The sequence below is a fragment of the Bos javanicus genome, chromosome 9, assembly GCF_032452875.1.
Source record: "Bos javanicus breed banteng chromosome 9, ARS-OSU_banteng_1.0, whole genome shotgun sequence".
NCBI classification, from domain to species: Eukaryota; Metazoa; Chordata; class Mammalia; order Artiodactyla; family Bovidae; genus Bos; species Bos javanicus.
In genome coordinates this window covers 36,544,251-36,563,090 of record NC_083876.1, presented here as the reverse complement: position 1 = coordinate 36,563,090, position 18,840 = coordinate 36,544,251, and the positions used below count along the sequence as shown (strand labels likewise).

Sequence of the window (18,840 nt, the reverse complement as noted above, 5' to 3'; positions counted from 1 at the left end):
TCCCTTGGAGGAGGAAATGGCACCCCACTCCAGTATTCTTACTTGCTGAATCCCAAGGACAGGGGAGCCAGGCAGGCTACAGTCCATGGGCTTGCAGAGTGGGACATGATTGAGAATCTGAGAAACAAAAAAAATGTATTAGTGGTTTTAAGAAGGACCAGAGACAATCTCCTATTTAACCTTTATATCTATCCGAAATTAATATTATTTCCATTTAATAAATGAGAAAACTGAGGCTCAGAGCTTGGGAAACTTGTCCAAGGCCAAAAAAACAGTAAGTAGTGATCTTTATACTATCTTATACAGCTTTACTAAGCATTAAGTAGTTACAGCTACTCCAATGTTACCTGGCTTCAGCAAGTGTTCTAAAACAAGTTTTATTACCACTCCATTACAAAGAATAGCTCTTGCCAGGGTCCTTTGGGAAGAAGATCAGGCCAGTTATGAGTTTATTTCCTCTCAGTTCCAAATAGATCCTTTATTGGCTGCACCACAATGCTAGAGTTGATTTTTAAATACTTCTACTTTGCCAGCTGGCACAATACCAAGTGTCAATAAAAGGCGCTGGAGGAGGAGCTTCTCTGGTTCCAGTGTGCTCTTCTCCGCAGGTTCTTGCAGCGTGAATGGCTTCTCTGGCACCTGGCTCCTGCATCACCAATCAGTTCTCTGGCACGTGGACCCATCACACAATGGGCAGCAGCATCTCCCTACCACCTTAGGAGAATTTCTAGCAACTGTTGGAGGGTGGATTCCCAGCAAGTTCCATCCATGCAATCCCCAGTGACTTCTCTGCCAGCCAGAGAGCCATAGATGTATCCTCTCCAGAATCTGGGTCTCAGTCTTGGGTCAGGTGGTGGGCTCATCTTGGGATACTCTCAGGGCCAATGGCCTCTCCTTATATCTGTTCTTTTTTACCTTTTTTTTTTTTTTTTAAGTCTCCCTAGTTTTCAGTGGAGAATCCTTCATTAGTCTAATTTTGTTATAATTAATGATTATATAAAACTTCGGAGAAGGCAATGGCACCCCACTCCAGTACTCTTGCCTGGAAAATCCCATGGATGGAGGAGCCTGGTAGGCTGCAGTCCATGGGGTCTCTAAGAGTAGGACACGACTGAGCGACTTCACTTTCACTTTTCACTTTCATGCATTGGAGAAGGAAATGGCAATCCACTCCAGTGTTCTTGCCTGGAGAATCCCAGGGACAGGGTGCCTGGTAGGCTGCCGTCTACGGGGTCACACACAGTCGGACACGACTGAAGTGACTTAGCATAGCATAGCATAGCATATAAAACTTGTCATGTTCAAATCACATTGTGGTTTTCTCTCATGATTAGACTCTGGCACAGGCAATCTTTGGTCTCTGTAACTTTTGAGAGGGGCATAAATTGTATGTGACTTAAAAAAAAATTAGTTTGTGCTGGGTCTTCATTGCTGCACAGGCTTTTCTCTAGTTGAGGCAAGTGGGAGCTGCTCTCTAGCTGTGGAGCTTGGGCTTCTCATTGAGGTGGCTTCTTTTGTTATGGAGCTCAGGTTCTAGGGTGCACAGGTTTCAGTAACTGTGGCACATGGGCTCAGCAGTTGCACCTCCTGGGCTCTAGATCATAGGCTCAATAGTTGTGGTGCACAGGCTTGTGCTCCGAAGCACATGGGATCTTCCCAGGTCAGGGATCAAACCCATGTCTCCTGCATTGGCAGGCGGATTCTCTACCACTGAGCCACCAGGGAAGCCGTTTTTGTGACTTTTATATTTTTCCAATAGCAATTTTTGGAATAATGAATTGATATAAAAATTTAAAAATTAACCTCTATGGGTAAATGTTTAGGTATGAGGGAAAGGCTGCTGTTAAAAAAGAATTGATAGTAAGTATATTATATTCAACAACCAATAAATATATTGCATACCTATTATTTAAACAAACAAAAAGATACAGATGGCTAACAAACACATGAAAAGATGCTCAACATCACTCATTATCAGAGAAATGCAAATCAAAACCACTATGAGATACTATTTCACACCAGTCAGAATGGCTGCGATCCAAAAGTCTACAAATAATAAATGCTGGAGAGGGTGTGGAGAAAAGGGAACCCTCTTACACTGTTGGTGGGAATGCAAACTAGTACAGCCACTATGGAGAACAGTGTGGAGATTCCTTAAAAAACTGGAAATAGAACTGCCTTATGATCCAGCAATCCCACTGCTGGGCATACACACTGAGGAAACCAGAAGGGAAAGAGACACGTGTACCCCAGTGTTCATCGCAGCACTGTTTATAATAGCCAGGACATGGAAGCAACCTAGATGTCCATCAGCAGATGAATGGATAAGCAAGCTGTGGTACATATACACAATGGAGTATTACTCAGCCATTAAAAAGAATACATTTGAATCAGTTCTAATGAGGTGGATGAAACTGGAGCCTATTATACAGAGTGAAGTAAGCCAGAAGGAAAAACACCAATACAGTATAGTAACACATATATATGGAATTTAGAAAGATGGTAATGATAACCCTGTATACAAGACAGCAAAAGAGACACTGATGTATAGAACAGGCTTATGGACTCTGTGGGAGACGGAGAGGGTGGGAAGATTTGGGAGAATGGCATTGAAACATGTGAAATGTCATGTATGAAACGAGATGCCAGTCCAGGTTCAATGCACGATGCTGGATGCTTGGGGCTGGTGCACTGGGACGACCCAGAGGGATGGTATGGGGAGGGAGGAGGGAGGAGGGTTAAAAAGAAAAAAAAAAGAAAAAAAAAAAGATTAAAAAAAAAAAGAAAACATATTAATATTTGATTTCTCATTGATAAAAAAAGACATCATGTCTAATTTTAATCAGGACTTCTGTTCTATTTTGAAGTTTAAAAAGTTTGTATTTTAGGAATATATAGCTATGGGATGTGAGACTGTGTATTCGTATGTGTACATGATTGCTAGGACTGATTATTGTTAAAAAAATTAAAAAAAAATTAAAAAATAAAAAACAAACAAACAAACAAAAAAACCGCAAAGGAACAGCAACAGCACCACAAACCCACCTCAGTGCTACTAAAGATTGGGAAGACTGACAAATCATCTGCATTGATTCGCTACTGGAATGAGACCAGACAGCAGCAAACACAGCTGTTTTTACATAATATCTATAATTACCAGGCTTTGAGAAACTTCTCTAGGAAAGCAGGGAATCCTTAAACTTTTAAGTGACAGCGCTGCCCTGTGAACACAGGTGTGGTGCTGGCTCTACAAAACCAGAATATTTCCCTACACATTCAAAAAAAAAACACAAAAAACAAAAAGACATACTATTAATTTTGGACTTGAAAGATCTTTCAGCCAGAGATGGCAAAAGCATTTCATATTTAATGCCATCTCTGATTAACTGTAATGGCTATCTGGGTTGAGAAGGATTTTAAGGCCAGAAAACAAAGATCAATTTGTAATGTCTACCCCAAGTAAAAGAAGAGACATGATGGAAAAGCAAAGTATTCGTCAACTGTTACCTGACCAGTTTCATAGATTAGTAAAGCGAGGCATAGCAATTTAAATGACGAGGCCAAAACAATAAAGTAAATAATATTTCAATAAATAATGTAAAGCTGGGGCCTACTCCACATTTGTGATTTCTAGAGCACTGCTCTTTACCTGCTGCTGCTCTAAGTGGTGCTGGTGCTTTGAACAGGCCAAGTAAGAAGCACAAAAAAGGCTAGAGATGAGGCTGTTCACCATGAAATAACTTTTAGGATCTGTGGTGCATACCTGGAAGTTCAGATTTATTGCCCATCATATTTAGAAATAGATCTGAGATAAAATGAACTTACAATGTTTTCTAACTCTAGAAATACGATGGCATTGAGTCATTAAGAAACCCCAATGCTTTACCATTTACTTCAAGGTATCTCAGATTTCCAAATTTGAGATTAATTGGAGATTTCCAAAACGTACTCACCATCTAAAAGGAACAGCACAGAAATTGCACCTAAGCCTAGTACATGTGAACATTATACGACTAAATATGTCTAAAAATAATATACTTCTTACAATTCACCAAAGAGATTTGCCATTGATTAACGGGGAAGAGGATAGCTAGTAACAGTTTGAACTTCAGATTGTAGAGAAAAATCTTTTACTGGAAGATAGAGTATGTCCGCATCAGGTGGATCCTTCAGAAATTAGAATTCAGCCCATTTCAGACCACTTCTGAAAGGCTGATGAGATGTAGGTCTTCCTTTCTTGTACCTGGAAGGCTGTTATCTAGCAAAGGAGCACACTAGGGTGCCCTTAATAGCTCAGTCCCACCTAGAATTCAATCAAAGGTGACCCATGTTTGAACTTTCCAGCTAGACTACAGAATAAGGAGATTTTTGAAGTGTTTCTCACCTAGAGACACAGCAAAAATGCAATTAAAAAAGGCAAAAGGAGAAACACTTGTCTCTTAAGTCAAACATTCAGTTTACTAGTTGCCAGAATGCAGTGACCTTTTTTTGGTATTTGTTTACTGAAAAACTTTTCCTGCATATCAGGCAATTACTGTATAGGAAGGTCACCCTTGAAATGTTGATTTCTGAAGAAACAAAAAAGATAACTAAGTTAAAGAATACAGAAGAGAAGCCAGAAGCTTCTGATTTACCAATAGAACCAAAATTCATAACTTGAGAGATTAGTCTTAGATTTCAATCATTACTTTGTTGAACTTACTCTCAAACACATACCATTGGTTACAAGGTGGTCCTGGAAAAAAAATTTACCAATCCAGAATTTTACTGTTCATGTTATTTTAGAAATAAATGTACATGTACATATTTTATCAACATTTGGAGTAAACATTCTTAAGTAAAGAGCAAATAACAACTTAACCAAGTTCAGTTCTCCTTTATAATTTATTCCACCAGGATTAACTAATATCCTAATCATACTACTTCAAAGTTTCATAATTTCAAAGATCAAAGAGGTTAGGTACTTAGTTTAGTAACAAATGCTGTGGAACTATTTCATATGCAGTCCAGTATCCCTGCATATGAACTTCACTATATACTGAACTACATTTTTTAGAATCAAATTTCATTCCTTCTCTTCTATTGTGTATCTTAAATGATTCCATTCCCAACCAAAATAGAAAACTACTCTGGCTCTAATATTCATTTCCATTCTACTTTTGACTAGAAAAGTCACAAATAACATTTACTACCAGATACACTCTACTGTTTTATGGATGTAAAACTCAGGAATTAGTATTCTAATTGTTCTACCTAAAGAAAAATTCCAATCAGTAAACTACACTGTAGCTTAATTCAAATGGTATGGAGTCTTAACACTGCATTCAAAAGAACTTGTCAATGAGTGTTACTCAGCATGTTCAATGGACCATCAAGCGACAACAGGAGAAAATGAACAAAAAAATAGAAAAAAAAAAAAAAAATTTAAACAATGGAACATCTGCCATCTTGTGGCAAGTTGGAGAAAATGCAGCAACTGTTGAGTAGCTTCTTTATATTGTAACCCTTCTGAGGATTATTGCTTCACATTAATATTGCTACTCATGTAAACAGACAACAACAATTTAATAGTTTCATTTTTTCCATAATCCATTCACAACCATTTTGCTTGACAGATTACTGTTCAGTGAATTAACTGCAGGGACACTAAGATCCCCCTAAATTTACCAAATGTTAACAGATTCCTTGCTGAAACTAGTTCTCAAAAGATTGTTTCCCTATCCACCATGGCCTAGTATTTTGGTACTAATAGGCATCAAACTCAAACACAAGGCTCAGAAGCAATTTTTGATGTTTAAATAACACTTGAAGATTTAAGACTTCCCTCACAGTTCTGGTCCCATCTATCTCTGTTTACCTGACATAACAACAGTAGTAGTTAACAGCATTAACTGTATCAACTCAATCCTCAACAGCCTTAATGAGGTGAGGACTACTATTATTTTCCTCATTTTAAGTTAAGAAGCAATTAAGACACAGAGAAGTTAGTAACTTGCACAAGATTGTGAAGAAAAAAGGATCTTAAACAATCAAAAATTATTACTTGTGATAGCATACAAATTGAAGTTTTCTCATAAAACCTTGAAAATCCATGTCATTTATATCACAATACAATAAGAAACGTTATGAATTCCAGTATCAGAGAAGCTTCAGTAGTAATTTTACTGAAGCCACATCAATCAGAAGATGAAGGCAAATTACTCCACTCTAAGAACTTCAAAGCATCTCCTATTGACAGAAAGCTAGTAGCATTAGTTATTAACTACCTCCAACAACACAAGAGAAGACTTTATACATGGACATCACCAGATGGTCAACACTGAAATCAGATTGATTATATTCTTTGCAGCCAAAGATGGAGAAGCTCTATACAGTCAGCAAAAACAAGACCAGGAGCTGACTGTGGCTCAGACCATGAACTCCTTATTGCCAAATTCAGACTTAAATTGAAGAATGTAGGGAAAACCACTAGACCATTCAGGTATGACCTAAATCAAATCCCTTGATTATACAGTGGAAGTGAGAAATAGATTTAAAGGCCTAGATCTGATAGATAGAGTGCCTGATGAACTATGGACTGAGGTTTGACACTGTACAGGAGACAGGGATCAAGACCATCCCCATAGAAAAGAAATACAAAAAAGCAAAATGGCTGTCTGGGGAGGCCTTACAAATAGCTGTGAAAAGAAGACAAGCAAAAAGCAAAGGAGAAAAGGAAAGATATAAACATCTGAATGCAGAGTTCCAAAGAATAGCAAGAAGAGATAAGAACGCCTTCTTCAGCAATCAATGCAAAGAAATAGAGGAAAACAACAGAATGGGAAAGACTAGAGATCTTTTCAAGAAAATCAGAGATACCAAAGGAACATTTCATGCAAAGATGGGCTCAATAAAGGACAGAAATGGTATGGACCTAACAGAAGCAGAAGATATTAAGAAGAGGTGGCACAAATACACAGAAGAACTGTACAAAAAAGATCTTCACGACCCAGATAATCACGATGGTGTGATCACTGACCTAGAGCCAGACATCCTGGAATGTGAAGTCAAGTGGGCCTTAGAAAGCATCACTACGAACAAAGCTAGTGGAGATGACCGAATTCCAGTTGAGCTATTCCAAATCCTGAAAGATGATGCTGTGAAAGTGCTTCACTCAATATGCCAGCACATTTGGAAAACTCAGCAGTGGCCACAGGACTGGAAAAGGTCAGTTTTCATTCCAATCCCAAAGAAAGGCAATGCCAAAGAATGCTCAAACTATCACACAATTGCACTGATCTCACACGCTAGTAAAGTAATGCTCAAAATTCTCCAAGCCAGGCTTCAGCAATATGTGAACCGTGAACTTCCTGATGTTCAAGCTGGTTTTAGAAAAGGCAGAGGAACCAAAGATCAAATTGCCAATATCCGCTGGATCGTGGAAAAAGCAAGAGAGTTCCAGAAAAACATCTATTTCTGCTTTATTGACTATGCCAAAGCCTTTGACTGTGTGGATCCCAATAAACTGTGGAAAATTCTGAAAGAGATGGGAATACCAGACCACCTGATCTGCCTCTTGAGAAATATGTATGCAGGTCAGGAAGCAACAGTTAGAACTGGACATGGAACAACAGACTGGTTCCAAATAGGAAAAGGAGTATGTCAAGGCTGTATATTGTCACCCTGTTTATTTAACTTCTATGCAGAGTACATCATGAGAAACGTTGGACTGGAAGAAACACAAGCTGGAATCAAGATTGCCGGGAGAAATATCAATAACCTCAGATATGCAGATGACACCACCCTTATGGCAGAAAGTGAAGAGGAACTAAAAAAGCCTCTTGATGAAAGTGAAAGAGGAGAGTGAAAAAGTTGGCTTAAAGCTCAACATTCAGAAAACGAAGATCATGGCATCTTGTCCCATCACTTCACGGGAAATAGATGGGGAAACAGTGGAAACAGTGTCAGACTATTTTGGGGGCTCCAAAATCACTGCAGATGGTGACTGCAGCCATGAAATTAAAAGACACTTACTCCTTGGAAGGAAAGTTATGACCAATCTAGACAGCGTATTCTAAAGCAGAGACATTACTTTACCAACAAAGGTTCGTCTAGTCAAGGCTATGGTTTTTCCTGTGGTCATATATGGATGTGAGAGTTGGACTGTGAAGAAGGCTGAGTGCCGAAGAATTGATGCTTTTGAACTGTGGTGTTGGAGAAGACTCTTGAGAGTCCCTTGGACTGCAAGGAGATCCAACTAGTCCATTCTGAAGATCAGCCCTGGGATTTCTTTGGAAGGAATGGTGCTAAAGCTGAAACTCCAGTACTTTGGCCACCTCATGTGAAGAGTTGACTCATTGGAAAAGACTCTGATGCTGGGAGGGATTGGGGGCAAGAGGAGAAGGGGACGACAGAGGATCAGATGGCTGGATGGCATCACTGACTCTATGGACGTGAGTCTGAGTGAACTCCGGGAGTTGGTGATGGACAGGGAGGCCTGGCGTGCTGCAATTCATGGGGTAGCAAACAGTCGGACACGGCTGAGCAACTGATCTGATCTGACTAGTGGAATTTGGAAGCTTTCATCCATGCCATACGGAAATGAGAAAAATTGAGAAAATAGCAGTATCTTCCTTAAGAGCTTCTCCACTCCCCCTACCTCCCTGCCAAGTTGAGGTCTGTTTTAAAGTGCCATTTTTAAAACTGAAATGATAGTGACTACCCCTATCAGGACCATATGATTCTCCCAGAAGACTCTGTTAGGATTTGTAGCCACAAGGTAAATCTTCCAAGGAAGAAATGAAACTTAAGATAGTCACTATTGTCCCAGAAATGCTGAACTGATGAATTTGTAAGTCATCACAAGACAATTTGAAAAAAAGGAAATGAAAGCTATAAGGATGTATAAAATTTCCATCCCTTTGACCAGAAATTATGTTTATATTTTTTAATTAAAAATTAATTTTTAAATCACGTGAAAAAATTGAATAAAAATTGATTACCTCAATAGATGCAGAAAATGCTTTTGATAAAATTCAACATCCAGCTAATCTGACTCTTCTCATGGAAAGCATACAACTTCTTTTCATCCATTTGATTGCCCATTATCCCAATACCACTCAAGGAATAATCTCTTCCTTCATCAATCTGAATTATTTTATCCAATATTGTTCCATATGTATTAGGGTATTTATCTTGACATCTTATGATCTTTTTCAGTATATGCCAGAACCATAGCTTCTTTATATTTTTTATTTATAAGAATTTTTGTTACTGCTCTTATAAATAGGACCTTACTTTTTCTGGCAAATCTGGCTGTTTGTGTATATTACCAGTTGCTGTTTTCTGTGTATTAATGTTGTACCACGTCACTTTGCTGAGCTTTCATGTTTCATATTATTCTCTTGAGGCTTCAGCTTTATGTAGATGCTTCTATTTGTAAATAGTAAAACAAAACCTAAATGTAACCAAGGAGGTTCACTACACTACTAAAACAAATTTTTGGTATGTCCTTAAAATGGAAACTTAACACAGAGCAGTTAAAATGAGTTGGACTTGTTCAACAGGGTTAATCAAAATGTAAAAAAGCAAGTTACGTAAGTGTACATGTGCAATACCATTGTGTGTTTCACAAACACTAAATGTATGTAACTATTTCACGAATGAAGGACTGAATTCCATAATTCCTAACACTACAAGGGCTTGAATGCTTACAAGATATGCAGCAAGAGTGAAAACAGGCATAAGGGATGGTTACTTCTGAAGAGTCGTAAGGGAATCAAATGACAAAGTGGATAAAGAGGGCTTCAACTTCTTCTGTTTAAACTTATTTAAAGAAAAAAAAGAGTTGGAACCAACATGGCAAGTGAAATATCTGTTAAATACAGGTGAGAGAACAGCTGCTCATTACAAAAGTCCAGGTGTTTTTGTAAATGCTGAAGTATTTAACAGGAGCTTTTAGAGAAATATTTTTGACTGATGTACTGTCCAAATTTTTAACTCAAAATAATCAATTTGGCCCAACAAAAAGATTTCATTGATTTTGGCAAGTTTCTAAAATGTTTTGCTCTCCTTTGCATATCCTAGGAGCACAAATTACCCCGTTTGTCTGCTTCCTACCATTAAAGTGTAAGCTGTGGGAGCAGGCATTTTCCCATTATGTTCAGTTGCATGCTCAAAGCCTTAAAGTGGGTAGACATTCAATAAACTCATGATAAATGACTTTTAAGTGTTTATTTCCTTCATTTGGAAGCCTGGGTGTAATAGTGGAACCTGGGTACCATGAATATGCAGTACAAGAACCAGGTTTTGTCTAAACAGCAGGTTTTATTTTAGCCTTGACATAAACACAGGAAATTTCTGTTCAAACACACTATACAATTCTTTGTCTACTTGGTATATAGTAGGGGTTGGCAAAAGAGTCCCACAGAGCTCAGTATGGAAGCTATAGTTTCCTTTTCTGATCATAGATTTCTTCTTTCAACTCAGAATCGATTACCAGTTTTTGAGAATCTTTGGTTCAGCTCAAAGCTAATTCCTATATCTCAACTGCATAGCTTGTTTCATTAATCTAAGATAAATTATGATTATGAGATATTAATCTTCACCAATATTGGCTGGTTAACCTACAGAGAACAAGATGGTAGAACTCCTATTAGAGTAAGAAATAATAATTACTGTAAACACAGTAATTTCCTAAACAGTTCATGGATGTCTTAGGACATCAGTATCTTTCAGCTTTAGGGTATTCTATTTTTCTACAGAAACGGTCATGTTACTAGCCTATGAAATTAGACTCCATGTTGTAATAAACAGACAAAAGACAATCGAAGTACAATTTTTTAATAAAGATAATTACAAAAGATGGAAAAATCAGCTCATAAAGGCCAATTACTTCTTTAATAGATCAGTTTTTTGACATAATAACACATCAATTTTAAATACTATCACATAAAGCATGGTGGAGAAAAGAAATTTTGCTTCATAATTAGAAAACTCACAATAAAACTTGCCAAGAAAAACAAAAACAAAGCCATTTTGAAAATAAATACAGTCCATGCCAAAGTAGTATAAAATGAAGCCAGAAGTCTTCAAAAAGAAAAAACATTTTTCTTTCCAATATTTTCTCACTTTTTTATGGTTTCTGAAAGTTGTGAGACTCAAATTCAAGGATTGCTGAGCTGTTCTGATTTGGCTCTGTTAAAAGAGGCAATATGAAATATTAAAAACTGCACAATCTCAGTTTAAATGCAATGACCAATAGATCAGTCCTATGGTTCCCACCAAGAAACATGTAAGCTGGTAGTGCCTTGAGTTTTTGGAGCACTGACTGACTGCCTTGACCTTCTGAGGGTTTTACAACCTATTCCAAGTCATCCTATGAAGGCTAACACAAAATTATGTGTGGCCAAGCATCTATATGCTTTCTGACAACAGAAAGCTCAATTATGGTCTTTTAAAAAATTATGTTATACTAGCCCAGTGATTCTTAAAATTTACCTGTCTTATAACACCAAAAAATCATGTATATAGAAATAAGAGCACCATGAAAGATGATGAGTGTCTATATAAAAGTTAATAGCAAAACAAGGCTTAGATAAATTATGTTCAAGAATATAAACTGACCTATTTTAATACATTCAGTTACAACACTGATTATTATTAGCTTTTGTAATTTTTTAAGGCATGTTACATAAATGAAAAACAAGCAAGTAAATGAAATATAAGCTAATGGTTAAGATACATATATATTGTCTTACTGCTACTGCTAAGTCACTTCAGTCGTGTCCGACTCTGTGTAACCCCACAGACGGCAGCCCACCAGGCTCCACCGTCCCTGGGATTCTCCAGGCAAGAACACTGGAGTGGGTTGCCATTTCCTTCTCCAATGCATGAAAGTGAAAAGTGAAAGTGAAGTCACTCAGTAGTGTCCGACTCTTAGCGACTCCATGGACTGCAGCCTACCAGGCTCCTCTGTCCATGGGATTTTCCAGGCAAGAGTACTGGAGTGGGGTGCCATTGCCTTCTCCATATTGTCTTACATACCATACTAAAATTCAGAGCATCTCATAACAACCTACTGATGATATTCCAGGTTTAGTTCAGTACTTCTCAAAGAATATATGTATACTCACCCCAACCCCAGTAAACATACTCATTATTTTTATAGCATATAAAAATTAATAGAAAAAGAATACAGCTTACCCTTTGGTATCTGTTTTTTCACCACTATTATCCTTGGATTTATCTTCCTCCTTAACATCTAAAAACAAAAATTGGGAAAAGATTAACACCTATTTTGAAATATAAAATGCATATATTTTATTTTAAAATATATCTTACTTAAAATATAAAAAACTCCCATACACAATATTATTGTTCATGAAATCAACAACTAACTAAGCTTCTGAAGATGTACTAAATGACAGAGGTTCAATATCAATGCAACATTTGCAGTCCCGCCTTTGGGAACTTTGCCCTATGGGATCACAGCATTATAGGCAGGATATATACTATGAAGACATTCAGCCAACAGACATGCGCAAACACCATGGTAGATCAGGAAAGGCTATGACAAGTGACCTTTGAGAGGCATTCTGAAGAACAAATCACTTTTGAGTGGGAAAAGGGAAGAAGTACCTTGAACAGAGGGAAAGCTCAAAAGGACTTTGAGGCAACAAGGAATTAGGTTGGAAGGAAAAACTGCAAGACCAATTTGGCTGGAGTTTTGTGACAAGAGGACAGAATCAGTTAAGGTCAGAGACAAAACAGAAGCTAAATTCTATTGCTTATATAACCAATAGTTTTTTTTTTTTTTAAATAATGGTTAGGCTGCTGCTGCTGTTGCTAAGTTGCTTCAGTCGTGTCTGACTCTATGCGACCCCATAGACGGCAGCCCACCAGGCTCCCCCATCCCTGGGATTCTCCAGGCAAGAACACTGGAGTGGGTTGCTTTTCCTTCTCCAATGCATGAAAGTGAAAAGTGAAAGTGAAGGCGCTCAGTCGTGTCCGACTCTTAGCGCTAGTACCCTTCTTTTCTAGTACCCTCTTTTCTTTCTTAAACTTTTTCTTTTGTACTGGGGTATAGCTGATTAACAATGTTGTGACAGTTTCAGGTGAACTGTGAAGGGACTTAGCCATACATATACACAGCCATTACTTTTTAAACCTTCACTATATAAGTATCAGAACTTTACCATTTTAATAAAAATTAACAAAATAGTAAGAGTAACACTATCCATTCAAGATCATTGAAACAAATTAGCCAAAATGTGGTAAATTTTTTCTTTAGATAAGCCAATGAATCAAAGTTGTGAGGCAATGATTATAATACAAACATAGAGCAACATGTTTATTATGACATTTGTTTTGGCTTCTGGCTTTATTTTAGATATGTAAACAAAAGTGCCAAGTGTGGTTTGGGGAGGGATGAAGAGCAAAGAAATATTCCTAACTTTAGGGTCTGAACTACAGACTTTTAAAAATGTTTTCTATGGTAGTATTTCTTTTATCTGTATGTTGCAAGATTTTAACAAATGCAAGACACTATAAGAAGAATTTCATTATTAAACTAAGAAATTTAAGTATCAATTACTATCAGCAACAGAAGTATTTAGGAACTAAATACTGAGATTAATCCACCACCAGGCCATTAAAGCCAGATCAAAAGGCACTCTCATTTTCAGCTAAAGCAGCAATGAAAGATAAGCACTCTAGTGCACCCACTTTCCCATTTGGAAGAAAAAGCATAGAAAGATAAAAGTTTAAAAAGCAAGAATAAATGCCAGAAAGGAAGACAAACAACAAACAAAAACTACAGAAAAGACAAATTGACAGAGAAAAGAAAAATACTAGAAAAATCCTACAGCTAAAGTTAAGTCCTTCTTACCTCAATCATAGCTGGAATCTCTGGATGTCAATCAGTACACAAGAGCAGACTGGAGCCATCATTGTAATACATTGGGAAGTTAAAATTATAAAATGATAGACAGAGAACAGTAGCCTATAGTGGAGTCAATCCACAAACAAAACAGAACTAGATGTGCAGACATGCTACAGATTCCAAACACTCTCTAGTAAAAAAAGAACACGAGAGCCAGCTTACTCACGTAACTTCAATATGATAGAAAAAGGATGTTGGCCCAGTACCTCTGAATCTGTTTTCCACATGCTATAGGGTCAAAATTAACAGGTCAACTAAAACCTGTGCTCCTCACCGTTACCTGCATATAGGTAGCAGGTATCCAGCAGGAAATGCACCAAGTACAAGAATTCAGGTATTTAAGATACTGCATTCTCTAGCCAAGAGCAGCTCAATCTAGCAGGGAGAGATGTAAAGTTCCTAATGAGGTGTTATAATATGATGTGTTAAATAAAATGACTGAGATATGTGTAAGTGCTCTGGAAACTCAGATAAAAGATAACACACTCTGAAAGCAAATGCAATGCCCTAAATCATCTATTTTCTCAACAGACAAACTGACACATTTGCCTCAACAGACAAGACACATTTTTAAAGTTAAGACATCAGAAAGTATTGTCTCCTCCTAACCCAGCTCTCAAATCCCTTCCCATCTTTCCATCGCTTTTACGTTTCTTTCAAATTATAACAAAGTCTGTTCTCTGAGCCTTTTCAAAATGGTGAAACTGGTCTAAGGTTATATAATGTGAGTCTTCTTTTATGCTTTATTCTCATCAAATAAACTTACAGGCAGTTACAAATTAGCTTAGAATTTCCGCTCTGCTCATGGGCTACATATGGGTCTATAACCAGTCTGTTCTCTCACTCAGTCTAGATCACAGTGCAACGTTCAATATTTTAAGCCTATGTTGCCAAGAAGAGATAGTTTCCTATATCATAGAAGCAAATGTGACTAATAATATTTGGAGAGCTTTAACTAAAAGTTTACTTACATGGAGGGAAAAAAAGTCACCTATTTGTTTAGCATACTCACCTATTTCTGATACTCGTTTAAGTATTTCAGGATCTTATAAAAATTGCCTGGTTGCTCACTTTCAAAAACTTACAATTAAAACATCAAAAAATAAATCTGACCTGCTTTTTTGTCCTCCGTTTCCTTCTTGTCTTCTTCGATTCTAGCTTTTTTTGCTCCTTTCTTATGATCAGTCACATTTCTACGACCGCCTTCTCCTTCGTCCTCAGAATCTGAGAACTCTTCATCACAAGCTATTCGTTTGTCTGATGCTCGAACTGACACATTAAAAGATTTTTAATAACATTTTGACAAAGGCAGTCACAGATTTTACAACTGTTAAGTGCATTGCTCTATAGAAGAACTAGCCAGTCATATTTAAAAGTAAGGAAACAGATTTTAAGATTATAACTGAATGCATGGCTTGCTAAACATTGAAAATTTAGCTTTAATCTAGGAAGAAATAATTCAAAGGAATACGAAGAACATTAGAGGTTCTCATTAAAAAAAAAAAAAAACTTTGGAGGAAAAAAATATTGCTTTCCTGATAGGAAGTAGGAGTGATGTCTTTAAATAAAAAGTAACCTTTTATTTCAGAGCTGAGAGGGGAAGGAGAGAAAATAAGAAATATCATTTATGTCAATTATGTTAGAATGTCTATACCATAATAGCATACTATTAGGCTAAAAGCTTACAAATCATATTAAGTGGAATTAGATGGTAGAATCAAACAGAAGGTGCTTAATGTTATTCAACTTACACTACACATAAGTGGTTAATTTGTAGAAAATGAAATTGCTGACACTCAAATCAGGCTCTGAGACAAAGGAAATTAAATCTACATAAGATTTAAAAAATGATGAAAATAGACAGTAATAATAGTGTGCTCATGAAAACAGGTGAAGTTCTTGGGCAACCAAAACCTTCAGTCTGTAGTGTGCTTTTAATAAACCAGAAAAATGTAACAGAATACACATCAAAGGACTATCTTACTAGAAATTCTCTTGTCTGGATCTTCTCCATCTTCATCTCCACTATCTTCATGAACTGCATCTTCTGGAATAGCTTGCATCTGGACGCCAGGTGCATGAGGCAACATGCGTAAATTTTCAAATAAACGCTGTCTAAATTACAACATGCATAGTTATTAGAAAAAATATTTTCTTTCAAGTTCCTTTTCAGTGAAAGAGGAAACATTAAGCAAAATAAATTGCATCTTTTATCTAGCTTAACCTAAGAATTAAAATCGTAACATTTACTGGGTACTGATACTTTACCTATTATTAACCTGTTTAATCCTCAAAATTTACAAGGTAGATACTAAATTTCATCCCCCATTTCAAGGATGAGGAAATATAAGCATAAAGGCAAATTAACTTGCCAAATGTCATGGAGTGAGGGCACAAACCCAGGCCTGGGTACAAACAATGTCTCTCCAAACTCTATTTCTTAGAGAAAGGTTTATCAAATGTTTCAATGAAAATAAATTTCACTTTTGTGTAAAGCAAGAAAATATACAACTTATACAGCCCTTTTCAACAAAAAAGTCCATTTTAACTAACAGAAAATGGAAGTATTTTTGAGCTATAATCTATTATACATTTTCCATCATTTTATAAAATTAAAGAAACCAACAATCTTAAGGTTTCAAATACTTTTGACAAAAGGGAATACCTTATGTATAAAGTTAAACTGACCTACTGCACATGACTTTCTAAAAGCTTCAAAAGTTACATTAATAATGTTAATCAAATCAATTTGATGATGTCTTACTTTATCTTTTCCATATATTCTGGAGTGTTCTGGTTTGTCATGTTTGAAGGACTAATATGCAGTTTGAAGTCCGGTCCAAAATACTCAAAATAATCATTATATGGCAATTCTATTAAAAATAATGAAATAAAGTTACATATTAAAAGCTCAATCCATACACAAAATCCAGACTCAAGTTGTAAAATATTTCCAGAGAAAATATTTAAAAGTGAATACAAAATGAATTTAGTGGCTGCTCTCCTATTTACATAGTTTTGGAATCAACTCTAATGACCTAACCATCTTTTTCTACAAACAGACAGTTCATCCAATAAAGACATCACAATAAGAACACTTACCGTTGGGAATCTCACAATCAAGGGCAACTGCAGTCTCATATGTCCAACACCGAGCAACGTTGCGGATTGTGTATCCACCTCCCCCAAGCATCAGTAATGGTAAATTGAAAGTTTTTACAACTTCTACACATTTAGCATGACCTAAGACAAAGAAGATTTGGGTAACAATATATTTACACACTGTTAACAGCTGGAAAAGAAAAATTTTAAAATATAAACAAAATTTTACTCAACCAAAATGGCTTTGCTAAATATTTAAAAAACAAATAATACATAAAAATTTTAAGAAAATTTCTAGTCTAAAACTTTCATCAAACACCTTTTACACAATATACAAAACTCATTAAGACATAACTGGCTATGTTAACAAGCGTACTTGATGGAAAAGTCAAGTATACAACTATATTAAGATTAAAATATAACACATTTTTATTAATGTGATATGAAAATCCTATGTTCATATAAGGTTACCTGGGGGGGAAAAATAAGTGAGGTTACAATGAAATATTAAGTACAACCTAATCTAAACTGATGTTTTGTTACCACTTTTCTCCACAGACATGAACAAAAAAATTACTTAAGACTATACAGGTTTCAGATCAGTTCAGTTACTCAGTCATGTCCGACTCTTTGCGACCACATGAATCGCAGCACGCCAGGCCTCCATGTCCATCACCAACTCCCAGAGTTCACTCAGACTCACATCCATTGAGTTGGTGATGCCATCCAGCCATCTCATCCTCTGTCGTCCCCTTCTCCTCCTGCCCCCAATCCCTCCCAGCATCAGAGTCTTTTCCAATGAGTCAACTCTTCGCATGAGGTGGCCAAAGTACTGGAGTTTCAGCTTCAGCATCATTCCTTCCAAAGAACACCCAGAACTGATCTCCTGCAGAATGGACTGGTTGGATCTCCTTGCAGTCCAAGGGACTCTCAAGAGCCTTCTCCAGCACCACAGTTCAAGAGCATCAATTCTTCGGCGCTCAGCTTTCTTCACAGTCCAACTCTCACATCTATACATGACCACTGGAAAAGCCATTGCCTTGACTAGACAGACCTTTGTTGGGAAAGTAGTATCTCTGCTTTTGAATATGCTATCTAGGTTAGTCATAACTTTCCTTCCAAGGAGTAAGCATCTTTTAATTTCATGGCTGCAGTCACCATCTGCAGTGATTTTGGAGCCCCCAAAATAAAGTCTGACACTGTTTCCACTGTTTCCCCATCTATTTCCCATGAAGTGATGGGACCAGATGCCATGATCTTCGTTTTCTGAATGTTGAGCTTTAAGCCAACTTTTTCACTCTCCTCTTTCACTTTCATCAAGAGGCTTTTTAGTTCCTCTTCACTTTCTGCCATAAGGGTGATGTCATCTGCATATCTGAGGTTACTGATATTTCTCCCAGCAATCTTGATTCCAGCTTGTGTTTCTTCCAGTCCAGCGTTTCTCGTGATGTGCTCTGCATATAAGTTAAATAAGCAGAGTGACAATATACCGCCTTGATGTACTCTTTTTCCTATTTGGAACCAGTCTGTTGTTCCATGTCCAGTTCTAACTGTTGCTTCCTGACCTGCATACAGATTTCTCAAGAGGCAAGTCAGGTGGTCTGCTATTCCCATCTCTTTCAGAATTTTCCACAGTTTATTGGGATCTACACAAAGGCTTTGGCATAGTCAATAAAGCAGAAATAGATGTTTTTCTGGAACTCTCTTGCTTTTTCCATGATCCAGTGGATGTTGGCAATTTGATCTCTGGTTCCTCTGCCTTTTCTAAAACCAGCTTGAACATCTGGAAGTTCACGGTTCATGTATTGCTGAAGCCT

The 18,840-nt window shown here is 37.0% G+C and overlaps 1 protein-coding gene across 1 annotated transcript in view; it reads right to left on the bottom strand.

The window, feature by feature from the left end:
• Positions 1-10,807: 10,807 nt before the first annotated feature.
• Positions 10,808-18,840, bottom strand: part of HDAC2 (histone deacetylase 2) — a 35,171-nt gene continuing 27,138 nt past the window's right edge. The window contains exons 9-14 of the mRNA XM_061427534.1: positions 17,024-17,164; positions 16,686-16,794; positions 15,906-16,036; positions 15,035-15,190; positions 12,184-12,241; positions 10,808-11,175 (exon numbers count right to left, since the gene is read on the bottom strand). Of these exons, the coding sequence (XP_061283518.1) occupies positions 11,145-11,175; positions 12,184-12,241; positions 15,035-15,190; positions 15,906-16,036; positions 16,686-16,794; positions 17,024-17,164 (626 nt within the window). The 3' untranslated portion in view covers positions 10,808-11,144. The remainder of the gene's footprint in view (positions 11,176-12,183; positions 12,242-15,034; positions 15,191-15,905; positions 16,037-16,685; positions 16,795-17,023; positions 17,165-18,840) is intronic.